The sequence below is a fragment of the Nyctibius grandis genome, chromosome 13, assembly GCF_013368605.1.
Source record: "Nyctibius grandis isolate bNycGra1 chromosome 13, bNycGra1.pri, whole genome shotgun sequence".
Taxonomy (NCBI): Eukaryota; Metazoa; Chordata; class Aves; order Nyctibiiformes; family Nyctibiidae; genus Nyctibius; species Nyctibius grandis.
Genome location: NC_090670.1, coordinates 14,260,886 through 14,283,982, shown reverse-complemented (window position 1 = coordinate 14,283,982; position 23,097 = coordinate 14,260,886). Strand labels below are relative to the sequence as shown.

Below are 23,097 nucleotides of genomic sequence, written 5' to 3'. Positions count from 1 at the left end.
CAGTAGCTGGAAGAAAATCAATCACAGCTCTCAACTGCATTTGAGATAAGGAAAAAGAATGTGGTCCAACACAACATCTCTAAAAGGTCAATTTCCCAAAACCAGAAACAATCAGACACAAAAATAACTGGGAGAAAACACCTAAATATAAGCAAATGTGACAACGCTTATTTGAAGATGTTTTACAAAGCCTTAGTAGAACCCTCCTTTTCCCCAAAAAAAGCAATACTACATTCAAAAAAAAGTTGTTTTTGTTCAAAAGAAGTTTTTTTGATTTAAAAAAATAAATTTTTTAAGACAAGAGCCAAATTAAAAAATAAATGAAACATGTAACAAATAGAAAATCCACTATAAAAATAGTAGCTGGAAATCAACACATTTTGTAAAGAAAGCTAAAAGATATAAAAAAAACTAAAGGCAATAGGTTTATCCGGAAAAAAAGCATCAATCTGTCAACAAGGCTTGATGCTAAAAAAGTACAATGAAATTATCCTGGTACAGAAGATGTAGAAAGTGTAAGCATTACTTTTTATCTTTGCAGACAAGGATGACATATATCTTAGCTATAATAAAATTCTCTGAGGAGCAAGTTGGGAAGATACCCAACACCGTCTGCTAACCGTTTTTCACATCTGTAACTAGAAAACCCGCACATCAGAGCATGTGAAGGAGCTCACCAAATCCCTAACACTGACTTCTAAAACAAAAAAAAAATGAGCAGAAACACGTCCCAGGCCAGCCAGGAAGTTCCAGAAGTCTTGGAACAATAAATAAAAATCCCCGCTCAAGCAAACAAAAACTTGTTGTTGTGCCAATGTTGTCAGAGGGCAAACGGCCTGACCTGGGAAGCACAGGCTGGTCACCCTGCGGTCCTGGGCAGAGGAGGGAACGGCCAGTATTCGGAGATGGAATCACAATTAGTGCTAGTCACCACAGCTTTGTGGTCGGAGGGCTTGTCAAACTGATCTGGTATTTCTTCTAAGAGCACACATTGGGCTGACAAAGGTAACCGTGTTGACATAATACATGTAGACTTGTGCGTGACGCTTGGCTTTGGCCAGTGTGACAGTCTAAGAACAAAATCCCCAGCGCCATGCAAACACCAGTGTACAGTGTATATCCAGAGGATTGAAAGCTGGTTAAGCCCGGTGACCTCATTAGAGTTACACCTGCACCGCCTGCCCCCACGAAGGTTTCGGCTCCCCGGAGAGACGACGTTTCCACGAGGGAAAAGGGCCCACGGGGTGGCAGAAATCGCTCTCTGTACGTGAAGCTCCAGGCAGCGTTGGAGGGAGACGTGGGTCTTCAGGGAACACACGTTCTGGCTGTGTGCCTAAGTCTGCATCAAGTTCAGGAGAGCTGGAGAAGGGTATTTGCAAAGCCTCTGCCCAAAGAGCAGGGTAACTCATTGAAAAATATTGTCTGCTTTTAGTGCAGACTTTCACCCTTGTAAAGCCAGCGAGACCCACAAATGAAAAGCTGTAGACTCAGACATGTCAGCAGCCTTCGGCTGGTCACGATCCTGCATGAGCCATGTGGCACATGGCTCACTCATGTTATCTCCTACATGGGTCCTAATCTGTGCTCAGCGCTCTGAGCACCTTACAGTAACAACACAGGACACACCAACACGTGCCCGACATACGTGACACCTTCCCAGAGGGAAAGAGGAGTGGAGTGATTTCTCTTGGAAAGTTTTAGAGGTCAGGTCTTTTGCTTTTGAACTCCACCAGTGCAGGGACAGCAGGGTAGACAGGTTTGCGAAGGCTTTCAGCTGCCAAAAAAATTCACCCCTTCTCACCTGCCTCCCATAAAGGTAGACATACAGACATCTCTCCTGCCAGAGGAGCAGAGTTATTCCCCACACCCTTCACCCTCAACCATCTAAATGTCCTGCCCTATGGATATATGAACCAAAGCTTGGAGCTTTGTTTGAAGCTCTCGGACCATATGAGCATCTCCGAGTGTCCGAGTAGCTGGCTGTTACTGTAAGAAAGCTTAATGCCAGCAGCCCTCCAGCATGACTGACTGAATATCCAACTGTGGACGTGAACTGTCCACCACGGAGGAATCCTGGTGCTTTCAGTGAATCTGGATTTCCTCTGCCCACAGGCATCACTCACTTCCTTCTGCTCATTCAGCTCCAGGCAACTGCTGCTGTTCTCCAGGCAGCTGACCACACCGGTGAGAGCACCCCTTGTGAGACCCTGTTCGACAGCCACACTCGTACTCTCTGCCCGTTGTAGCCACCAGCTGTGTGGAGGTGCTAAAGCATGCCTAGTACTGCAGAGGGGTCCAGGGTGATGGACCAAAAACCTCATCCCCACAAGAGTGATCACCCACCACAGCTACTGAAGCAGTGCCAGTTTCACCTCCCAGCCTGAATCCAGCTTATCCTGGTGATACAGTTTTAGCTCCAGCTGGACGACGCTGTAGCTGGGCTCTTGCTAGCTTCCCTGCAAGCTTGCTCCAGAAACAGAGGGCTTGGCACTTCCAGGGTTTAGCAAGAGCTGACACATCCATAACGGGTGTCCTTTTCATTTATTGGACTGGCTTAGGGTAGGTTTGAACATGAGCAGAGAAACTCTTTGTCCAAAGGACTTCAATCTGGCTGCTGCGCTCCAGCTGAGCCCCTCTTGTTCATGGTGGGAGGAGCATGAACTGAGCCGAGACCCCTGACTTCTTGTTTTGCATCCAGGGAGGCAGACGGCCCACTTGCTTTCCAGCATGGACAGATGCAGGATATTATCTGAACATCCTAAACACACGTGATATTTTCAGCTAAACAAGATGACAACAGTTAGATGCTGGTTAGATGTTTTACCTTACTGAACTTCAGATCATCACCATGAGTCTGACCACCTCACTTTCCTGCTGCTGAACCCCTCTAGTGACTTGGCAAAGGCGTTCCCAGTTTAGGCTGTTGACTGAAGGAGGAACGATGCTCAGGTCAACAAAGTAGGACGGGTCTCTCGACACCTACCACCACTTCAAAGCATGTAACACTGAATTCCCCACCAGTCACGTTCAAGTTCTGTGTGCAACAAGAGCCACCTCCCCTCAAATCAGGGAGTTTAACAAAGATTTCACTTGTGTTGGTTTTACTTGTGCATCCCGATAGCTTGCAGTAAAGCAGCCAACTGGCTGCTGACAAGGATTAAGATTTGGCAAATGTCTCCATGGTCACCTCAAGGGAAAGCTGTTCTTTTTCACTTTCGCAGGAACTTTAACTCAACTCACAGAGGAAGCAGTCTGAAGACATGAAACACAGTCAAGTGAATAACAATTCGAAAGGTGATAAAAGCAGATAAATAGTTTCAAATCTGCTTGCTGCCCAACCAGCCAGATAACATAAACCACTAGTTATCCTGGGGAGAAGGGAAGGGTGTTTCTATCGCTCTTGCCCAGAACCACTGATCACAAGCTCACAGCAATCACATTTTAAAGCAAAGCTGAAGAGAATGGAAAATACCTTTCCCAACTATATTAAAGTTCTCATAAACCCAGCACAGCATGTTCATGTATTGTGGATACTATGGGCTGCGTTTTGTGTCCCAGTTAGAGAGCAACTCACTGGTGGAGGTCACTGCATCCAGTGCCTGCCCAAGCCAATAGCCATTTATGTGCTGCCCTTAACAAATCAATCAAATGTTAAAGGCACAGGGGGGAAGTTGTTCCGTCAGTCTCACCCATCAGCTACTTCTACTGAACTCTGTTGTGTTGCTCGGTATTTACAGAAGATTGAGAGAGAGAGACGGAGAGATCAGCATCTCCAAAATGCTTACAGCTTTGTCTGACACATTATAAACACTGGAGATATTTCATTAAAACCATTTTACAAGCTATAAAACTAAAGGTCATTTTATGTCTTTCACTGTAAAAGCTGACAGTGGTGTAGCCCTTAGCAAAACATACTCTACGGTACGTTTTAAGCAGCACTACACAGACTACTTGAAACTCCTTACAAAGCAATTTACATTCAGGGTTATTTCTTTGCTAAAATTTATATCCAGTGCTATTTCTTTACTAAAATAGCAAGACTTCGAAGGCAAAAAAAAAATTCACCCTCAAGAAACACAACCTTCTTAAAAACGGTTATTATCAACATCAACTTAACAATTTTCCTAGATTAATTCATTAAGGAGGTCAATACATAAGGCTCCAAAGCAGACTTTCAAATTACCCATGGAAAAATCTTCACTCTGCTTTCAGTTGGTCATTTAAAGCACAGCACCTTTAAGATGAAAACGCTAAAACATACCTAAAGCTGGGACATAAAAGCAAGTGTTCAGCGGTATAATAGGCTCATCTTAAAAATATGAGCAGCTTTCCTCTGCACCTGACTCCGGCACTGGAAGTTTTCCTTCTCAGCACCTGTTTTCCTCCCTCCTTCCCAGCCCTTCGGGGTGAGCGAACACGGGCTTTACCTGAGTCGCGACGGGAGTTCGGGCTCTGGCAGATAGAAGTTCTGAGAAGTTGGAGGACAGAAGCAGCGGTACGGGACAGACAGACGGGAACGGCAGCGGTAACTCGGGTCACCGGAGAGAAGAGGCGAGCGGGTGCTACTCCGGCTCACCGGCAACTCGCCACCCCTTCACCCGGGGCAGAGACGCTCTTCACCGCCCCGGTGCTAAGGTGAGGGGCTACCGACCCCCACCGCGAGCGGGGAGCGCTGCCGTGCGGGACCGGGGCCGGCGCAGCCCCGGGCACGGCGCGGTGAGGTGCGGTGCCGCTCCGCCCGCCGCCGGCAAGTTGGCCGCGCCGCCCCCCGCGCCCGCCCCGCGCCCGCCCCGCGCTCACCGGCGTTACGGAGCTTCTTGTTCCTCAGCACCGAGAGGATGACCAGCGCGTTGCCCAGCACGTCCACCACGATGGTGAAGATGAGCACTGTCGCCAGGGCGGTGGCGGCCCGCCCCGACGGACCCCCCTCCAGCCGGCACCCCGGGCAGCTCCCGTTGCTCCCCGGCCGCTCCATACGCGCCTCTGCCCGCCGCCGGGGCCCCTGCTCCTCCTCCCGCCCCGACGGCAGCCCCCCCCCCTCGGGGAGGAGCGGGGCTCGACACCCGTCCCGGGGGGCGCCCGCCGCCCCCTCCCCCGGCGGTGCCACCGCCCTGCCCGGGGCGGAGCGGGGGGGGGCTGCCCGGTGCGGGGCGCCCGCAGCACTCCCCGGTGCGATGGCGCCACCGCGCGGCGGCGGCGGGGAACGCCCGGTGCGCAGGTGTGCGCGGAGGGTACGCAGGTGCGCGCAGGTGTGCGCAGGGCTCGCAGCCCAGCGCGCTGGTAGCCGCCTGCTCGCCCGCATCCTGCCCGCTCCGCCGGGCTGTTCCCCCCGCCTCTCCCTCCAGCACCGCGCCGAGGGGGAAAGCCGGGCGAGGGGAAGGGTTATTTTTCTTGTCCGAGGTGCCGGGCAGCGGCTCCAGCTCTATAACCTCCGCCGGCACGAAGCGGGGCTTTAAAGAAGCCCCCGGGAAGCCGTCCCGAGGGAGCAGAAGGCCGAGCAGCACCCACGACCCCTCCAGCCCGCGCAGCTGCCGGGGAGGCACACACAGCTCCTGCCTTTGGACAGGGCTACCAAGAAGGGAGAAATAACAAGTTTTGCCTATTTTCCATCTCGCAAGCATTTTCTTTGCCTTTGTTTCCCACCGCAAATGCTGCATCGCAGCTCTGCGGCCAGCATGCCACCGGCCCCCCGTCACAGCCAGCCCCCCTTGAGCCAAACCCATCCTCACAAGAACTTTTCCAACCAATTACATCGGAACAAAAACATTCATTTTAATGCTCTTTACCGGTTCTGTGTCTGCAACGCAGAAGCCCCAGTAAGAATTTCCACTTCAGCAGCCCACTCGCACCCTCCCCAGCTGCAGGGACACGGCGCTCAGCACTGATTTCCACCTCCCTGGACCCAGCCTCGCGGCTGAGGCTTCCAGGCACCTTTTGTGCTTTACTCCACCCCAGCACGAGCAAGAAGACACCAAGCCCCTGTGGTCAGTTTGCAGCTGCAGTACAGCAACCACATGAATTCTCAGATTTATTTAGAAAATTAGCCCAGAAAATAGGTTTTATAGGCTGTGGAGATCAGCCGTGATGCTGTGTTAGGGCCTGGGTGGTGGCAGGAGAGAGGGCAGGGGTGCACCGAGGCTGCCCCTCTCCCACCAGCACCTCCCGGGCTTCGGCCCAAAGCCTCTTCTCTGCGTGCAGGTCAGAGTGCCCGAGTGAACGTAAAGGCTGTGTCACAACCCGGCCTGGGGATTTTACAACTGCCTGGTTGAGTGAGTCAATAACAAAGCTAAAAGCAAACGCTTTGGTGGTTTATTCCCTGGCGGCAGCACACAAGCAGCACCGAGGCATGGCCGAAACGAGCAGCAAACAGGGCCTGCCCCAGCGCGGGGGCACGAGGTCAGAGCCAGACCCACATCTGCGCTCAGGCCTTGGCTGAGCCAAGCTGCTTTAAGCGTCTTTTTACCCTTTCCCCAGTACTGGAAAGCACTCAATTTTGAAACAAAATAGTTTTTTGAAGATCATGATCAAAATCCCGCATTTTCAAATTGTCAAAAATAGGATTTTGGCTTGAAGTTTGGTTTCTTTGGACTTCTTGGTCGACACTCTGCACCAAATTCTGCATAGTTTTGCAAATATTTTCTCCCTGTGTAAACCAAATAATTTTGTTCACAGACTTTTGGCTGGTCTACGTTCAGGACCTACCTGTGGTACAGGAGCAGCTCACATGGACGCATCCTTTCAGCACCTTTCACCTTCACACCGCTCTGCTCTGGCAGCTCTTTGCACCATTTATAAGACACTCTCAGATGTGGAGAACTGGGATGTGACTTCAGAGGACCTGAACTTTATACACAGGTGTCTTGGACTTGCTGGTAGAAACGTGGTTTGAAGCTAATGAAGGTGGTGTTTGAAGTCAAGGAAAAAGCTTCCTTTCCGAGTGCTTTGCTTAACGATGCGTGCAGTGGTGTCACTTCTCCCCCAGCTCTGGAGGCTTTCAAGAGCCCCAGCAAACCTGCGCCCAGCACGATTATCTTCTGCTAGCACCAAGCCTGCGAGTGCTGTCTTCCAGCCCCTTCCATTGTGGAAGCCACCAAGCTGGGATGTCCCACAGGGAACTGGTTTTGCCTAGTGATAGCAAGGGGTGGTTGTCCTGCTGCTGTCCAGGACAAGAGCACTGACGGGAGCATCAAAGCTGCCCAGTGAAGAATCTGGCCCTCACTTATACTGAAAAAACACTTGCTAGCACAGCATTGTGAGGCAGAGGTTACATTTTATGAAAGTGCTGCAACTGGAAAAAAACCCCACAAAAATGGCTTTTCATCAGGTAACTCCTTTTGGTGCATGATTTACACCTGCAAAAAGCAGGCATCTTGCACAGCCCGGTGTGACTGCCCTAGATGGAAGGTCTGCGTAGCTCTACCAGGCATGTGTGCATCTGCATAGTTATAGGAACTAATCTCTCGTAAGACACTTTGAAGAAATTATGATAGATGCAGTGTGCAACTGTTTTCATCGGTGCAGTGATTTAGATGAATGATATTCAGGCTGTTTCCTCCCACCTTCCTGCTAAATGGACTCTTCACTGCTTCAATTAAGAGAAGGTTAGCACTCTAGGAAGCAGTGGCAAGGAAAAAAAATGAAAGTAGAGGTATCAATAAGACCTTTTTAATTACACTTTACCGGAACCTCTAGTGTAAATCACACTGAAATAAAAATATCCCCAGTGTGTTAGAAGAATTTAAGCTCATTTGATTGTGCAAGGACCATGAATGTGATCACAGGAGAAAGCAACTGAATCAGGGTCGGAAACCAGAGCCCTGCAGTACCCAAACCACACCGGGGAGGGTATGTACATGTACACAAACAGGAAAACCAAGCAGAATGCAACCAGTGCAAAACATTCGAGCACCATAAATGCTTTTCAAACACTCATTTGAAAAAAAAAAAAGAAAAAAAAGTAATAGCTTTGCTAACAGCAAGGCTGAGGGGGGCAGCGCCTGGCACCCTCCCGCCGTGCCGCTCGCACCCATCACAGCAGCCACGCGCAGAGAATCGCTCGTCCCTCGGCGAGCGCAGGACTCATGGACAGCATGAAACACCCCCCTTCCCAACCCTACCTACCAAAGCATGCAGCTTGGTAAGAGTTAATCCAGGTATACCATAACAAATGAAAGCTTGCATAATTGAAAAATAGCTGAGGCATTAATCTTCCTTCTCAGTACCTTGAGTCCTCTTTAAAAAGATTATTTTGTCTTCAGAGAGAACTTTAATGCTACTTAATGAATCGCTTATAAATGAAGGATTTCCCCCCCCTCGCCCCCATACAGGGACAGGCTGACTACTACACTGATTTTGTCAGAGAGACAATTAACCTTTATCAAATATACAAAGATAGCGGCTGCTCTCCACAAATACTCCTATACTGAATTCAGCACATTTAAGGCGAGTTTGTCTTGTTGCTTTGACTGCTCAGTGACAGTGACATACCCACTCGCTTCAGCTGGACCCGGGGAACTCTTCGTGCTAACCAAAATAATTAGTGGCCCCCTGAGCACCCCCAGGAACAGGTAGGTTAGGGCTGGATAAGGAACACTAGGCTGAGAAATTAAGAATCCCCAAACGAGCTCATTCAAAGGTGTTTTGGTGTCCAGCTTCGAAGGAGGGAAGAGACATGAGAAGGAAGAAGCAATATAGAAAACTGGGACACCAGGAAATCTTCCCCTGAACTCCTACAGCAAATGTCTCGGTTGCAGACAGTGTGCAGGCAAGTTTTCATTGAACTGTAACTCCTGCCCTGCAAAAGCAGACACAAGGCAGGACCATGGGGCAGGTTAGTTGTTTCCCACTGCAAATAACTCCCAGTGAGCTGCAAAGGCATTTCTGTAGCATGAAGTCGTTCCCACCAGGGAGGTGCCTGAGCATAAACGCTCAGTCATCTGCCCTGTGTCCCACTGCGCCATTCCCCAGATCCACACATGCACAGGGATGCTGAATGAAGCCAAATCCCTCCCCTCCCACCACACCAGCCTGGCCGAGTGCTCATGTTTATTTCCAGCAAGAACAACACGCAATAAATACTGTAATTTCTCCACAAGTGCCTTTTGACTCAAGCAATGGCCTTTGGGAGAGACACATAAGCAGACACAGAAACAGGGCTAACAAATGCTTTGCCACATGGGCTCCTCCTGTGCTCTTTAGCCCTGGTCGGGACACAGAGGAGCCCTGCAGGGCTGCTCCCAGTGATGGGCAGAGCAGGTTTCCTCCACCCCAAGCAAACCAGATGAGGGTTTAGAGGTCTCTCCTGCCTCCTGTATTGAAACCAGCAGCCTGCGGTGGTTTAACACCACCAGGACATGGTGCTCAGCTGTTGGAGAGCTTCAGCACGTGCCTTTCCAGCACAGCCTGTTCTTCTTGTTTAAGGTTCTGGTCTAGACCCCGGACAACTGAGGCTCATTCCTTGGCACAGTCTTAGACTCCTTGAGTTGACAAACACAGCTAAAATAAGCCATTTAGTCCCTCTGTGCATCATGGCCATTGTCTTCAAAATAAGGACCAACACCTTTTTTCCTCCCTCCTTGTCTCAATTCTACCCTTAAATCCAGCGTGTGCCCAGGAGGCAGAGTTATTTCCAAACCATTACCAAAGGGGGAATCACTATTATCTGCCTGCAACTCCCAAACTTTCTTTTTGTCCATTTGGACCATGCAGCTATTTACTGCAGAGGCGACACAGCCGTACTGTGCACGGCGTAAGAGAATCCCAGCCTTGGGGGAAAAAAAGCACTCGTTGCTTTGGCAATAAATAGCTGAATACAGCAGCTTGCCCTGAGCTGCCATCGCAGAAGAGATCAACAAACAAGCGGCTCTATTTGTGCTGCACAGAAACTCCAGACAAACTAATAACCTCGTGTTCAGCCACTTCCCCCCTTTGTCCCTGAAGTAGCAGCCTCATGCAGAGCGCACGGCTCGCTCGCCCAGAACAGGCTTTTTTTTGTTAATTGCTCAAAGAGCCGCGGACACAGGCCTGTTCATTCAGCTCAACCGCTCAACACTGCAACCTAAATAAAAAGGGGAAAGAAGGAAAACTTTGTATTCCTTTCGTACCCTGAATATTAAATAACACCGTCAATGTCGCCTTGGGACGCAACATCAAACCACCTCCTTCGCTCCGAGATGGGATTTAAGAAGAACGACTTTGAGGCTAACTCGCCGTTTCAAATCTCTCTTTTTTTTCCCCATCTCAAACTCGAGGTCGCAACATGAATGAAATCAGAATTAGCCTCGTTACAACCAAGCAAGGGGGGTGACCTAGATTCGCTTTGCCTCTTAGAAGGAAGTGACGGCAAAAGTTTAAAACCTGCCATACGGGGCTGTCGGCTGCGGCACATTTAGGTCAGAGTTTGTTGTGATCAAATCGTGCTTTCCGAAAAGGCTTTTACTAGCGGGATGATTTGTACGGCGGTAGCTGAATTATGCATAGGATTTGTACAGCCTCTGCTAGCAAATAACTCCGACACATGCGGAGAAACCCAAACTCTTCCCTGCAGCATCTTCAGTGGCTTGAACCCAGCTCTGCGACCCTGGGGACACACGTGGTGCTGGGGCATCGAGGTAGCCCTCACCACCAGCCACGTCAGGTAGCATCCCATGCTGTGCCAGGCTGGAGCTGGTCTTGCTGCAGGTCTCGAGGTGCTAGTATGAAATGTGGAGTTTTTCAATGATCTTATTGAATCCCACCCAAAAAAATCCCACATCAGAGGGCCTGCTCCCAGCAAAGGCAGCCTGGTTGCTGCCGGGGCTGCTTGGGTGGCAGCTGAGTGGTAGCACAGGGCTCTGACCAAGTGACGGTCACGCTGAAGGAAATACATGGAAATGATCAGGCTGGTGGGGTTTGTTGTGGTGAACGGGGAAAAAAAAACCTCAGGGAAGGCCACAGCTGTTTACCCCATTAAGCCAGGAAGATTCAAGTGATGTATTTTGCGGCTAACAAATCCTAAAGTACTTTAGTATCTGAGTAAGAAACTCCTACATTGCCCAACAGCAGGTAAGTTACTCAAGGTGCTGCTTGCTCAGTGCTGGTCAGCAAGGCAGTGAATCTGAAAAAAAAGCAAAGCAAAGCAAGGAAAGGTGGTTCATGACAGACCGGTCCTCCCAGACAGGGGCCCTATTTGTCTTCAAGATCTGCCTTTAACTCTAGCAAAAGAAGGACCGCTCATCCTCCTCACAGCCTCCCCATGGAGCGTGTGCTCAAGCAAGGGTGGGCAAGGCTTTCCCCCTTACACCGAGACCTCCTGGGGTGGCAGGAAGGAAAAAAAGTGAGAGCACTTCCTATTTTTCCCATTGAGATTCCTTATCCAGTCCCTTTTTCTACCAGTGAAAACCAACAACAAACACACTTCTGCTCCTTACAGGTCTCCTATCGCCAGTCCCTTTGCAATCCATCCCTTCTGCCCTGACACACCATGCACACAGGAATCCCACTGCTCCCACAGCCTCCAGCTTGGTGCCTGAAGGGTTGCTGGCTGGGTTGCTCTCGGTCTTCTCGGTGTGGCTCTCGCAGCATCTCACCTCCTTTCTCTCCCCTTTCTTTCTTCCCCCTCCCCAAGCCCGGGGTCCATCCCAGTTCAGGGTCAGCTGCGGGGGGGCAAGGGTCAGGCCAGCCTTTCGGACACACCAGGCTATCACCCAGTTTACCACCAGCTGTATGCAGAGAAGGGAGCTAAGCTTATCCTCTGCCTGTGTTTCAATCCCAATAAAAAGGGGTAATTAGCACCTCACAAGAAGGTAAGACTGGCTGCCCCCTGAGAGCCTGGGGGGAAAGCTCTCCGCTCCACGGATACTGCCCAAGCAGAGGTGGTTGCTGTTTTCTCTGACACCTCCAAAAGTTTGTGCAGCATCTCAGACACTCAGCATCACTCGCCAGGCACCTGGCCTTGAGATGGAGACTGCCGAGATGCTCTGGGGACTCCCTCCTCCATATTCCCCCCATCCCCAGTTTGCATTGCGGTTCACCTGGATGCACACCCACCTGCAAGCATTTTGCCTGCATCCACTCTGCTGCCCAGCACTAAGTCCAAGCTGCTTTTCCAGATGTGGACGGCACAAGCCCAGCAGGACACAGGGCAAACCCGGCTGGGCTCTGGCCAGCCTGGCTCGCTGGTGCCTGTATTACCCACCCAGCCACACTGTCACTGTGGGGACACTCACAGTTGATGCCACTCTCTTGTCAAAAATCACTCCATTGCCATGAGCAGCTGCTTTCCAACACTAAGGCTGAAATTGCCACGGTCTTCCTTTGCAAGTGGAGAAATAACAGTCTTAAGAAAGAAAACAAGGAGACTTCCCTTCCCCGAGCATCTCCCGCAGGCTGACTCACAGGAGCTGCGGCTTGAGCAAGCTTCAGGAGTGCTCGGCACTGACTGCCTCGCAGGTGGGACAGCGCGACATGCTGTACTCCAAATACTGGCCCTTGGTGACATGCCAAGCAGCACCTCTGCGCCTGCAGGAGTGGGGGCTCAGCTACAGCCACGGCTGTTAGCGAGGTCCTGTTTTGGTTCATCCTCGTTACGGGGAAATAGCCTGCTGGGATCCAGCAGCTGGTGGAGATGTTTCCTCTCGTGGAGCAGATTGCTTTCTCCTGTCAATTACGAGCAGAGAGCTCAACAGCCCTGCGCAAATTGCTGCGTGAAAGCATAAACAGGAGTACTCGGGAACGGATTACAGCCTCGGTGGCAGGCTTGCTTCAAAACGGCTGATGGAAACGCAGAGGTCAAGAGAAATAAAAAGCGTGGAGGTGATCACGGCTGGGGGACGCATGGCCCCTGCCCGCCCCTGCAGAGGCACCGCCGTGCGCAGCAGCGGTGCGGCAGGGGTTAACAGAGGGGCTGCAGCGAGTCGACTCCAAAGCCACAGTTTTTTCCCCAATGAAGAGATTCCCTTTTCTCAGGCTATCGCTCTGGTACCTATCAGCACTGTGCATCCCACGGCTGGGAAACTTGGCACTCCTTGGGGGAAGGGAAACGATCCCCCTCTCTCACCGTACTCCCAGCAAAAGCCCCGATTTCACCGGACGCCCCAGCACACCCGAGAGATCTGCGGGATTCCCAAGGGGTGAGCGACCAGGTCTCTGGGCTGAGGTCGCACACCAATCCTTTATGTCACTGGTGCTCACGCTGCCGACAGCGACTGACCTTACCTGGGGAAGTCCAGGGGGGTTAAAATTCAGCTGAGCATCGTTCAATCAATCAGGTTGGAAGAGACCTCAGGGATCGTGGAGTCCAACCATTGCCCTGACACCACCATGTCGACTAGACCATGGCACTAAGTGCCATGTCCAGTCTTTTCTTAAACACATCCAGAGATGGTGACTCCACCACCTCCCTGGGCAGCCCATTCCAATGTCTAATGACCCTTTCTGAGAAGAAATGCTTCCTAATGTCCAACCTGAACCTCCCCTGGCGAAGCTTGAGGCTGTGTCCTCTTGTCCCATCGCTAGTTGCCCGGGAGAAGAGGCCAACTTCCACTCCACTACAACCTCCCTTCAGGTAGTTGTAGACTGCAATAAGGTCACCTCTGAGCCTCCTCTTCTCCAGGCTAAACACCCCCAGCTCCCTCAGCTGTTCCTCGTAGGTCAGACCCTCCAGGCCCTTCACCAGCTTGGTCGCCCTCCTCTGGACTCGCTCCAACACATCATAAACAGACCCTTGTCCTGAGGGTTCCCATTCCAGAGAAACGGATGAGAAAGCACGTGCACTTTTTAACCAACGCTCTCAGAGATGATTTCTTCAGTCCTACAGACCTTGCTGGCTCCTCCCGGGCCAGGTTTACAGCCCCCACTGCCCTGTCTGACCCCCCATGCCTGCCTTTACTCCTTCCTTTGGGGAAGGAGGTAGCAATGTCTCTAGGTCAGCCCGCGTTCGGGGCAGGTTCAGCAAAGGGACAACTTTCCTGCCTGTTCCTGTCAATGAACAAGCTGAGGGCCCACCTTACAATGTCCACTTTGTTCTGCCCTCTAATACATCATTGCTCATGAACTTCCACTGGTCTTCAACCCACTCCCCATAGCCTGGTCTGATCCTCACCTGTCCCCATACCTTCAGCCCACCACCGTAAGGTCCGCGCCAACACCCAACGTATGTGTGAAGCGTCAATCGCGTTTGCTCCCATCCTGCCCATCTCTTCAGAAATTTCCTACTCGGCATCAGCCCTGCACACTCAGGTCCGTCAGCATTTTTGCAGGCTCTGCAGAAAGATATTTATTCATGCTCATAGAGCAGTTCTGTCTGAAAAAAAGCCACGGCGTTTGCCTGCGAGGGCTCTAAAAGCTGGCCCCTCCATGCCGTGCAGATCCCTTCTTTGCCTTTCCACTTCTGCCTTCCCCACAGACCCACGGGGAAGTGGGGTTTGCTCACCTGCTTCGGTCTAACCCCCTTGGTTTCCCTCTGGACCCTGCAGGCAGAGGTGCCTGCAATTTATTTCCTTGTGTTTAATCCTGCTAAGTCAGAGGCACCAGAAACCTGCAGCTGGCAACTCCAGGCTGCTTTCCAGCTCCTCCACGCAGACCTGCCAGCAGACGTTTTCAGTTTTGGTTCTCAGATTTCCATTACAGTCTGGTCTCAAAACAGTGAATCCTCCAGCCCTCCAACTGTGCACGTTCAACTCCGCAGCCCCAAAGCTGTGATAAATGAGCCGCAAGTTCCTCCAGCTTCTCACGAGGAACGGGCATCCCTCCGACGTGTCTTTCTTTGGCAGAGAGCAATACCCTTCAGATCTCTTCAGCACAGTTTGGTGCCTGGTTTTCCCCTCCTACCCGATTGTAGGCTGGTAAGCAAAGACAGCTCCTCAGATCTGGCAATGTTAAAACTCCCCTTTATCAGTAACTCCACTTAACTCTGCGACAAGGTGAAAATTGCTTGAATTTCTGCTGCTTTCCCGGAGAATTTAAGCGACGCTGAACTGTAGGTGCATCCACCCTCCTGCTGCCTTTTCCCTTGGCTCCTTGCTCCTGGGAGCTCCTCTGCCCTTTCCGCAGGCATTTCTGGGCCCACGTTTTATTCAGTCGTGGAGGAGAAATGAGAGCTGTGGTTCATAACTCACAAGAAATTTTACTTAAAGTTGAACTAGTAACTTGAGAGGAGAGAAATGGGAAGAGCAAAGAGGGATTCGTGCGTCTCAGGTTCACCCTGCTGTCCTACAATCTGCCTGAAGAAAGCAGATCTGGAGATGTTCAGTCAGTTATGAAGTTTAACAGGGTTGAATACATTTAAAACAAAACTCCCCCATAGATGGAATGAACCCCCCCATGAGGGTTTGCCCCTGCTCCTGGCCGGGGGCCGAGCACTGGGAGGGGACTCGAGCCTGGCACACAGCATGCACAGAAGAGCCCAGAGGAGCAGGCAAGGCTTGCTGAGGGGAAGCTGGATGCAAACCTTAAGGAGCAATACAGATCTGAGATATAGACAGCGAGCTTGAAATTAAATATGAATTCAAAAATGGAAAAAGTTGCCAGAGATATTTTGGGTTTGTATGTGTATGTTACATATATATATCCACACATAAACACACATATATATAAAGACCAACAAATCCTATCTGCGTGCAATGTGAGCAAGATGTTGCTATAGTAATCTTAATTTAACATTCCTTACATTAAGAAGAAGATTGCAAGTTGTTCAGCACCCAGACTGCCTTTTTGTTGCAGCATGTGCTGCATTTAACCCAGTGGGACTCTGTTCTCTGCCTCTTGAAGCTATGGAAATAGAAATAACTACTAACAATAATAGTATCATCACTACACGGCAGCCTTGGATTCGGTTTCCTTTAAAAAAAGAGAAAAAGAAGGAAAGAGGCAGACAGAAAAAGAAACTGCCTGTGCACGTTAGCACTGAGTTTAGGCTTGGATGTGGACACGACCCCAAGGACAGGCAGGGACCCGGGGAGCAGCGACGGGAGCTGCCGGAGGAGCGGGATGGAGTGAGGGTGTCCAGGGTGGGGCTTTCTGCCCACGCTGAGGGTCCCTGCCTGCAAGATGGGGAACTAAAGCTAAAATTCAAACACTTCTCTCCAAACAGCCCCTCTCTCCTGTAGGAGCCCAGCTCACCGGGGGTGGTGAGGGGGCATCCCGTGCCGATGCTGCCTGCACCCCTGCCAGCTCCGCGCAGCCACAGGCCTGGCTGTGCTGTTTTGAGCTCGCGTCCACCCATCGCTCTCACACAAGAGATCTTTAAGCAGCGATAAGGCCATGTCCCGGGCTCTCTGTTCCCCTGGCAGGAGCTGAACGGCTTCATGGCAGTGGTGAGAGTCTCCAGGAACATCCTCCTTTCTGCTCCCTCAAAGAGCAAAAGCAGTTGGTGCATTAAGGCCACCCCTCAACGCCTCTGCCCCACAGCAGCTAACCCCTACCTGCGCTCCCCGCTCCTGAGAGGGGCTGGGGTCTGCACGGGGGGCTGCTGGCCTTCAAAAGCCAGGACCCAAGCCCTCCCAGGGAAGAGGAGAGGCAGCGCTTTGCCTCCCTGGGTTTGCTGGAGCTTCAGGTGGTGACATGTCCGGGAGAGGTCCGAGGCTGAGGACCCACATGGCCCATGGACACGTCCCCCGTGCTGCAGAGGCAAGCGCTGCCTTCGAACACCCTCACCCAGCATCAGCTCCTGGGTGCATTTGTTTTCTCCAGATTGATGGTGTTTACAGGTCCAGGCGTCTTCTCAGTCATCTGTGCTCTCTGGCCGCAAGCGGGGCTCTTTGGGACACTGAGTGACAAGCATTGTTACAGTGCCAAGGAGATGGCACTCTCAGCTGCCTGCAGCAGGCAGATCGCTGTGAAATCATGATTTATCCAGAGTTAAATTAAGTTATGTCTCCCTTCCCTGCCTGCCCTGGCAGTGGCTGCATACAGGTGTGCTGTATTTCTTCCTCTAAACAGGGAAATGCAGGGCCATTTACCAACGGCTCGAGATCAGAAGGTGCCCGAACGTAAACTGCAGGACAAAGCTCATCTGAGCACATTTGAGGGAGGGAGCTGACAAGTGACAAACAGCCGGAGCAGAGTTCGCTCTGTTTTGGCTTATGCCATTGCTCGGGGAATCGCGGGAAGGGAAAACAGGTGAATTATTGTCACCTCCCAACTTAAACAAATGGAGGCGTCAAACAAAATTGCATTGCTTAGACATTCAGAGGGGGAAATATTTACCTGGCATGCAGAAATAAATGTTATAGTTTATGAGTCATATAAAGCCTTTTATGCTGAAAATCTCCCTCTGGATAAGGATGGGGATATTTCTTGATTGATCCATCCAATTTATCTGCAGAGCAGAAGGATCAGCGAGGGCCTTATTCTCCAGAAGATCTGGCAATGGGAAAAGTTCTTCCAGTGGGCGCTGGATGCCCACCTGTGCGTCCCCATCCCGGCTTGTGCAGGTCCCTTCGCCCACCCAGGCAGCCCCCATCGTCCCTGGCAGGAGGGGCTCCAGGTACCTCTTTGCACCAAGGGTTTTGAGGTCATGGCGTGCCCGGCTGCAATAACAGGGTGGCTCTGCCACGTGGCTGCTCCCCAGGGCCAGGGGATGGTGTGGGGCTGCAGCACCTGGGGCTCCTCCAAAACCCCCTGTTCACAGGCAAAACCAGGGGGCACGGAGCTGGGTTTGGGGTGCGTGAGGAGCAGAGCAAGGTGGAGCACAGGGATGGGCAGGAGCAGGGTGCTTGCTCTTTCTGCAGCCCTGGGTGCACTACCTCACCGGGACATGGGATCCCAAACACTGGCACCCGCTCCTCTCCCCACAGCAATGTGTGTGTGTGCACTGACACACACATTAACGGATGAGCTGAAGATGGGTGACCCCAGCCCTTGGGGTGCACCATGCCCTGGCCACTGGCACCACATCCCGGGGAGACAGCCGGCAGCAGATCCTGGGAGCGGCAAAGGTGGGAAAAACGCATTTGTGTGCAAGGAGTTTGGGTCCCGGGGCGATTGGCAGTGAGTTCGGGCAGCACAGAACAAGCCTGCCCCGATCCCTCTGCCTTTTGGGAAAGATGTTGCTACCACAGGAGCCTCACGCCTTCTGGAAAAGCACTATTCCCTCCATTGCTGATGATTTATTCGTGAAGAAGCGTCATTTTTCACTGATCATATTAGAAGCACAGAATGGATTACGGCATGGAGTAACCTTGATAGCTGAGAAATTCAGTGTATGCAAATGTGAGCCTTAAACGGCTCTTTCTGTAAAAGATTAGCTTGTAGGGGGGATGTCTTTGTGATATGGCACCAATGAATAAACTGGTATTTAAAAGCAGAGACTTTGCCACAAGCCACAATACAGGGCTGACTGACATGTACAAACAGCTTTTCCCTGTGAGCACAACATGCATCTCTCTGCAAACCCGCTCACTGCACTGCACAGCCCCGTGCCCTTCCCAATGCCCCGTATACCCGCACACGTGCACCAAAAGATGCCAGGCTGCTAAAACCAAACCACTGAGTCACCTGCAGCATCCACGGGCTCCCAGGCCCACCCATACCATTCCCTCGCACCTAAACCACAGCCCAAGGGTGGCCAGGATGGAGCACCAAGGGCCTGGGGCTGTTTCATCCTCTCCCACCTCCTCCAGCCCCTCAGAGCTCGGGCATTAGAGGAGAGCAAGCGCAGGTATGAAGAGGGATGAGGTGAAACTCGTGTTTTCCCTGGACTGATGGTGCCCAGTGCCTGGGTCACTTGGTGCCAGGCTGCGGTGAGCATCCTCCCTTGGGCATCCCTTGAGGTACCCGCCACCTCCAACCAGTGCAGGGATGCCGAGGGATGGCCAGGGATGCTGTGCAGTGCGTGGCAGCTGCCTGAAGATGGCAAGCCAACACTGCAGTTTATAATCCATGCAAATAACCCCACCGGAGGAAGAAAGGGGCTCCCTACAAATAAGAGGGCTATATTTTCTTCGCAGCCCATGTAATGCCAGAGCAGAATTTAAATTGCAGTGTTTAATCAAACAGGTCTGAGCCTTTTTTTTCTTTCCTCCTCTTTGTTAAACGCCACCCGTCTCACAGAATTTCGAGCAGTACTCCTGGTACTGCACCAGTCCTCGAGCCCAAATGCAAAGTCTGAGGAAGAAATTGCAATGCATCCCTTGGCACCAGGGAGCCATAGAGCTAGTGTGTGCACGCAATAATTTATCCTAAGCCTTCTAGTGGCATTTTATGTCTTTTTGCTGTAGTGCTATTACAGCTTTGATTACTCCATTTTTATGTTTGTCAGCACAGCATATGGGCAAGATAATTTGTATTCAAAGTATTAAACTGGTAATGTAAATTATTAAAGACCCAATTCATAAAAGCATTACACACCATATGCAGATTCCTTCCCCTGAACTCTCCCCTCCTCCTCCTCTTCCTCCTCCCCAGTTTGCAGACCCGGTTTCACGCAGTTTGTGGGGGACCAGGAATACTGCCAGCTCCCATCCCATAGGCACCAGGCTCATCCCAGTGGATGTCAGATGAGGACCCAGCACCTCCCTCTTCCTGCTGCCCCCTGCACAACCCGTTTATCCCCAAGTGCCTGTTGCCCATCAGCTCATCTCACTTCAGCATCTCCAAAAATATGATAGAGAAGAAAGCGTTCTCCCGTTTTCATCCCCAACCCCCATTTGCTGCAGAGCACCCTCCAATGTATGCACATCTCTAGCGTGGCCATTGTAAGGAGGCGTTGAAGGGGGCACAGGAGGAGGAGGTGAAGACAACCGCTGTGGTGTTCCCATCTCGTTGCCCATCTCGGGCTCCACGCATGCAGGACGATGGCAGCTTGCTACTGGTTTTGTGGTAGGGCTGCCACACCCTTGGGCAAGCACCCAGCCCTCATGGGCAATGGGTCACCTCTCCCCATGCTCAGCCTCGATGGGACTCCAGCAGCCTCTCCAAAGGGCTGGGGGAGGCCAAACCTGCCGATCCTGCAGGGAAATGGGGCTCTTCAGCTGTAACCCCTGCAGTAAGGGGCAACTCCTTTCAGTAGCTGTTTACCAGACCATACACAGTACCATCATGCTGAGCAGATGCCGTATTCTGTTTTTCTCATTACCAAGATTTACTGTCTTATAAGCTTATTATTGACTGAGGCTTTAGGCTTTCTTCGAGGCTGAGGACAAGGGGAACGCAAACTCCCAGCAGCTCCTGTTAGCAGGAGCATCCCCCGCCAAAGCCGTCGGGACTGACCCGGTGCTCGGGGCTGCCTCCCCCAAAGCTGGACCCCTCCACCTCGCAGCAAAGGCTTTGGCAGCCCAGAAGAGCAGCGGGGAGCTGCAGCGTGCCCTGTCCCTGCCATGGGGTCTCCCAAAGCCCCCAGGCTCTCCCCTCGGCACAGGGAAGTTCCAATGCATTGTGCTGCTGGTGCTTCTGAAAAATGACATTAAAATGGAGCAAGAATTGTGGCCATAATGCTTAACTGCACTTAGACTGCGTAAAATCATGCAAGTCTCTTAACCTAGAGTCCCCCCACAGCTCTTCTGGCCCTGCTTTTCAGGAGAAACACACTCATCCTCCCATCCTGGGGGGAAAAGGAGGATTTTGTATCCAGCTTCCAGAGGTTTGACATCCAGAGGGCCCACGGGTGACCCCAGGGGAGTTGTACCACTTCTCCAGACCTCCTTCTCTCCAGCCAAAAACCACTGCTAACCCAGACCAAGACGCAGGCTCACTGGTACGCTTGCACCAAGCAAAGGAGCCGCTTTACCCGTGCGTCCATGCACCACCCAGCACGCACAAATCGCTCTTGGCTCACACGGAGAACACGTAAGGATGTCATGTTCCAACCCCAGCTGGGACACAAAGGCACCCAAAAAGTAAAAACACTCCACCAGGACTCAGCTCTGCTTCCCCGTCACGTCTCCCCAAACAGAAAAGGCAGTTTTGCCAAAAAAAGACGATAAACCAATGTAATGCAGCAGGAGCTGCCGGCCATCGGTACTGCGCCGAGGGGCCCACGGGCAGGACCAGCACATGTGCAGCTAACAGGTACAACAAGGACATCCCACACAAAATACTAAAAAATGGGAACCTGGTGCTTCCCTTCTCTCCCTAAATTTTGCACGTCTTTGACACGATGCGGGCATGTTTCACCGAGTCAGCGCTTTCAGTGGACGCTGCCGCACGGCTGCATCGCGCTCACTCCTCAGTCCCGCTTTTAATTCCCTGGGGCATCACGTCCAGCAGCGACTGGCACATGTCCTTCGACCACCCCTTATTAATGCCCTGCACAGGTCCCTGCTGCCCTGATACCTGTCTCTCCTCTGCAGCATTGATTTTTTTTTTTTTTTTAATTAAAAATCCCCTTGTTTTTATCATCCCAAGCATGACCCCAAGCACTGCCAAGCTCTTGCACTTGCTTTAGGGTGACACATTTGTGCCTGGAGGTCCCCTCTTTACCTTCCCCTAAGCCACTTTGCTCTGGCTTTGGCAGCGACGGGGCAGGGTGGGAGTCACCCTGCTCACCTGAACAAGGCTCCTGTTCCAAACCTCTCGGTGCCGGCTTGCTCCGCACGGTGTTTCCCACCCGTGGGCAGGCATGACGCTGTGCAGGCAGCGGTGGGTATTTGGTGGGAGCGCTGCAAGGCTCCAGCTGCGCACAGCCGTGTTTTGGCACGTTACAGCTGCGGCCAAAATTGAAGCTGCCAAGGCAGGTTGTCCAGGAAGGGGATGGAAACATGGGCAAAGCAAAGCGCTGGAGATGGAGGATGAGAAACAGCACACGCTGAGAGACTGGTAAATAAATGACTTTTGGGGGAAAAACAAAAGCAAAACAAACCACTATTCAGCTATTTCTGTTCACAACATATTTGGAATTCCTTCTCCAATATTGCGTTTTCAAAAAGGCAAAAGCATTTTTCAACTCATGTTTCATCATCAAATGAAAAAAAACAACCCCACACGTCTGTCCCCACCGCACCCACAGCTCTGCACCCTGAGCCGCGTCCTCGTGCCCGGAGGGGGACAGGGAGAGGGGCTGGACGGGGTGGGCAGTGGGACGGGGCAGGTGAACTGACCCCAGACGGATGATGCTGCCCACAGCAGATGCTGGCGGCAGCAGAAGCAGCCCTGCGCTGTAACGATGGGCTCAACTGCGGGAGAACCGGGCTCCGCACACGGGAAGGGTTCAGAAGCCCCGAGTTTGGTTTCTCTCCTCCTCTCCCATGTGTTTGCTTTTCTGTTGGGCTCCGCAGAGCTGCGCCTGCCCAAAAACACAGGAAGCACGGTGCAGGGAGGGCTCGAGCATCCACCATCTACATAACACCGGCCATGGGCACACGCAATGTTTCTCCCCGAAACCTCAAAGCAGCGGGCAGAGGTGGTGCATGCAAATAGTGCCATAAAGCCCGAGCGTGTCCCTCCAGCTGCAGAGGATGAGGTTCTGCTCTGCTTGTGGTGCTCAGGTCTGCATCAAACACACAGAGCTCTGCTGGGGACGGCGAGGTGCTCCGTAAATAACGCCAGAAATCGTTATTTCAGAATATATCCACAGAGAGCAACTGTGATCCCAGCACGCTGTTGCTTTTCGGTGCCTATAACCCATATAATGAAGACGCAACCCACACCCCAGCAGACGAGCTAAACAGCAGGCTTCCAGATGTCCACCCTGCTCGCCCATCTCAGACTCCTAATCCCCTACTTTGTCTGAGCTCCAGCTGATTTCTGATGCATTCAGATTATCCAGCGAGCATAACTGCTAGTGAACATCTGAATATTTCCCCCCCCTGCTCCATCTCACATTTCACCTTGGAGGAGAAGCACTTTACAGAGCCCAGGCCCTTCTTTATCAAGCTAATTAGTGTAACACAAAAGCAGTGAAAAGGACCAGGCAAAGCTCAATGGCCTGTAAAATCCCCAATATTTTGAGATGGGCTGAGGCCAAATATGACTGTTTTGGTTTTTTTTTTTAAAAAAAAAAAAAAAAAAAAGGAAAAGCCAAGGGTGAATAACCGGAGCGCTGGCCTTTCCAGCCGCATTAAAAAGAAAACCCAGCGAACTCGCCTAACGCACAAGCCAGTTCATGTATCGTAAAGTTTACACACAGAGCAGCTATAATTCCTCCTATAACACTGGAGGACCAAAGTTTGCAAGGAACAAAAG

General features: G+C 51.7%; 1 protein-coding gene across 1 annotated transcript in view; it reads right to left on the bottom strand.

Annotated features, from left to right (window-relative positions):
• The window catches only part of GPR50 (G protein-coupled receptor 50), a 35,814-nt gene extending 30,609 nt beyond the window's left edge, over positions 1-5,205 (bottom strand). Inside the window, exon 1 of the mRNA XM_068412009.1 lies at positions 4,801-5,205. Within this exon, the coding sequence (XP_068268110.1) occupies positions 4,801-4,975 (175 nt within the window). The 5' untranslated portion in view covers positions 4,976-5,205. The remainder of the gene's footprint in view (positions 1-4,800) is intronic.
• Positions 5,206-23,097: the final 17,892 nt, after the last annotated feature.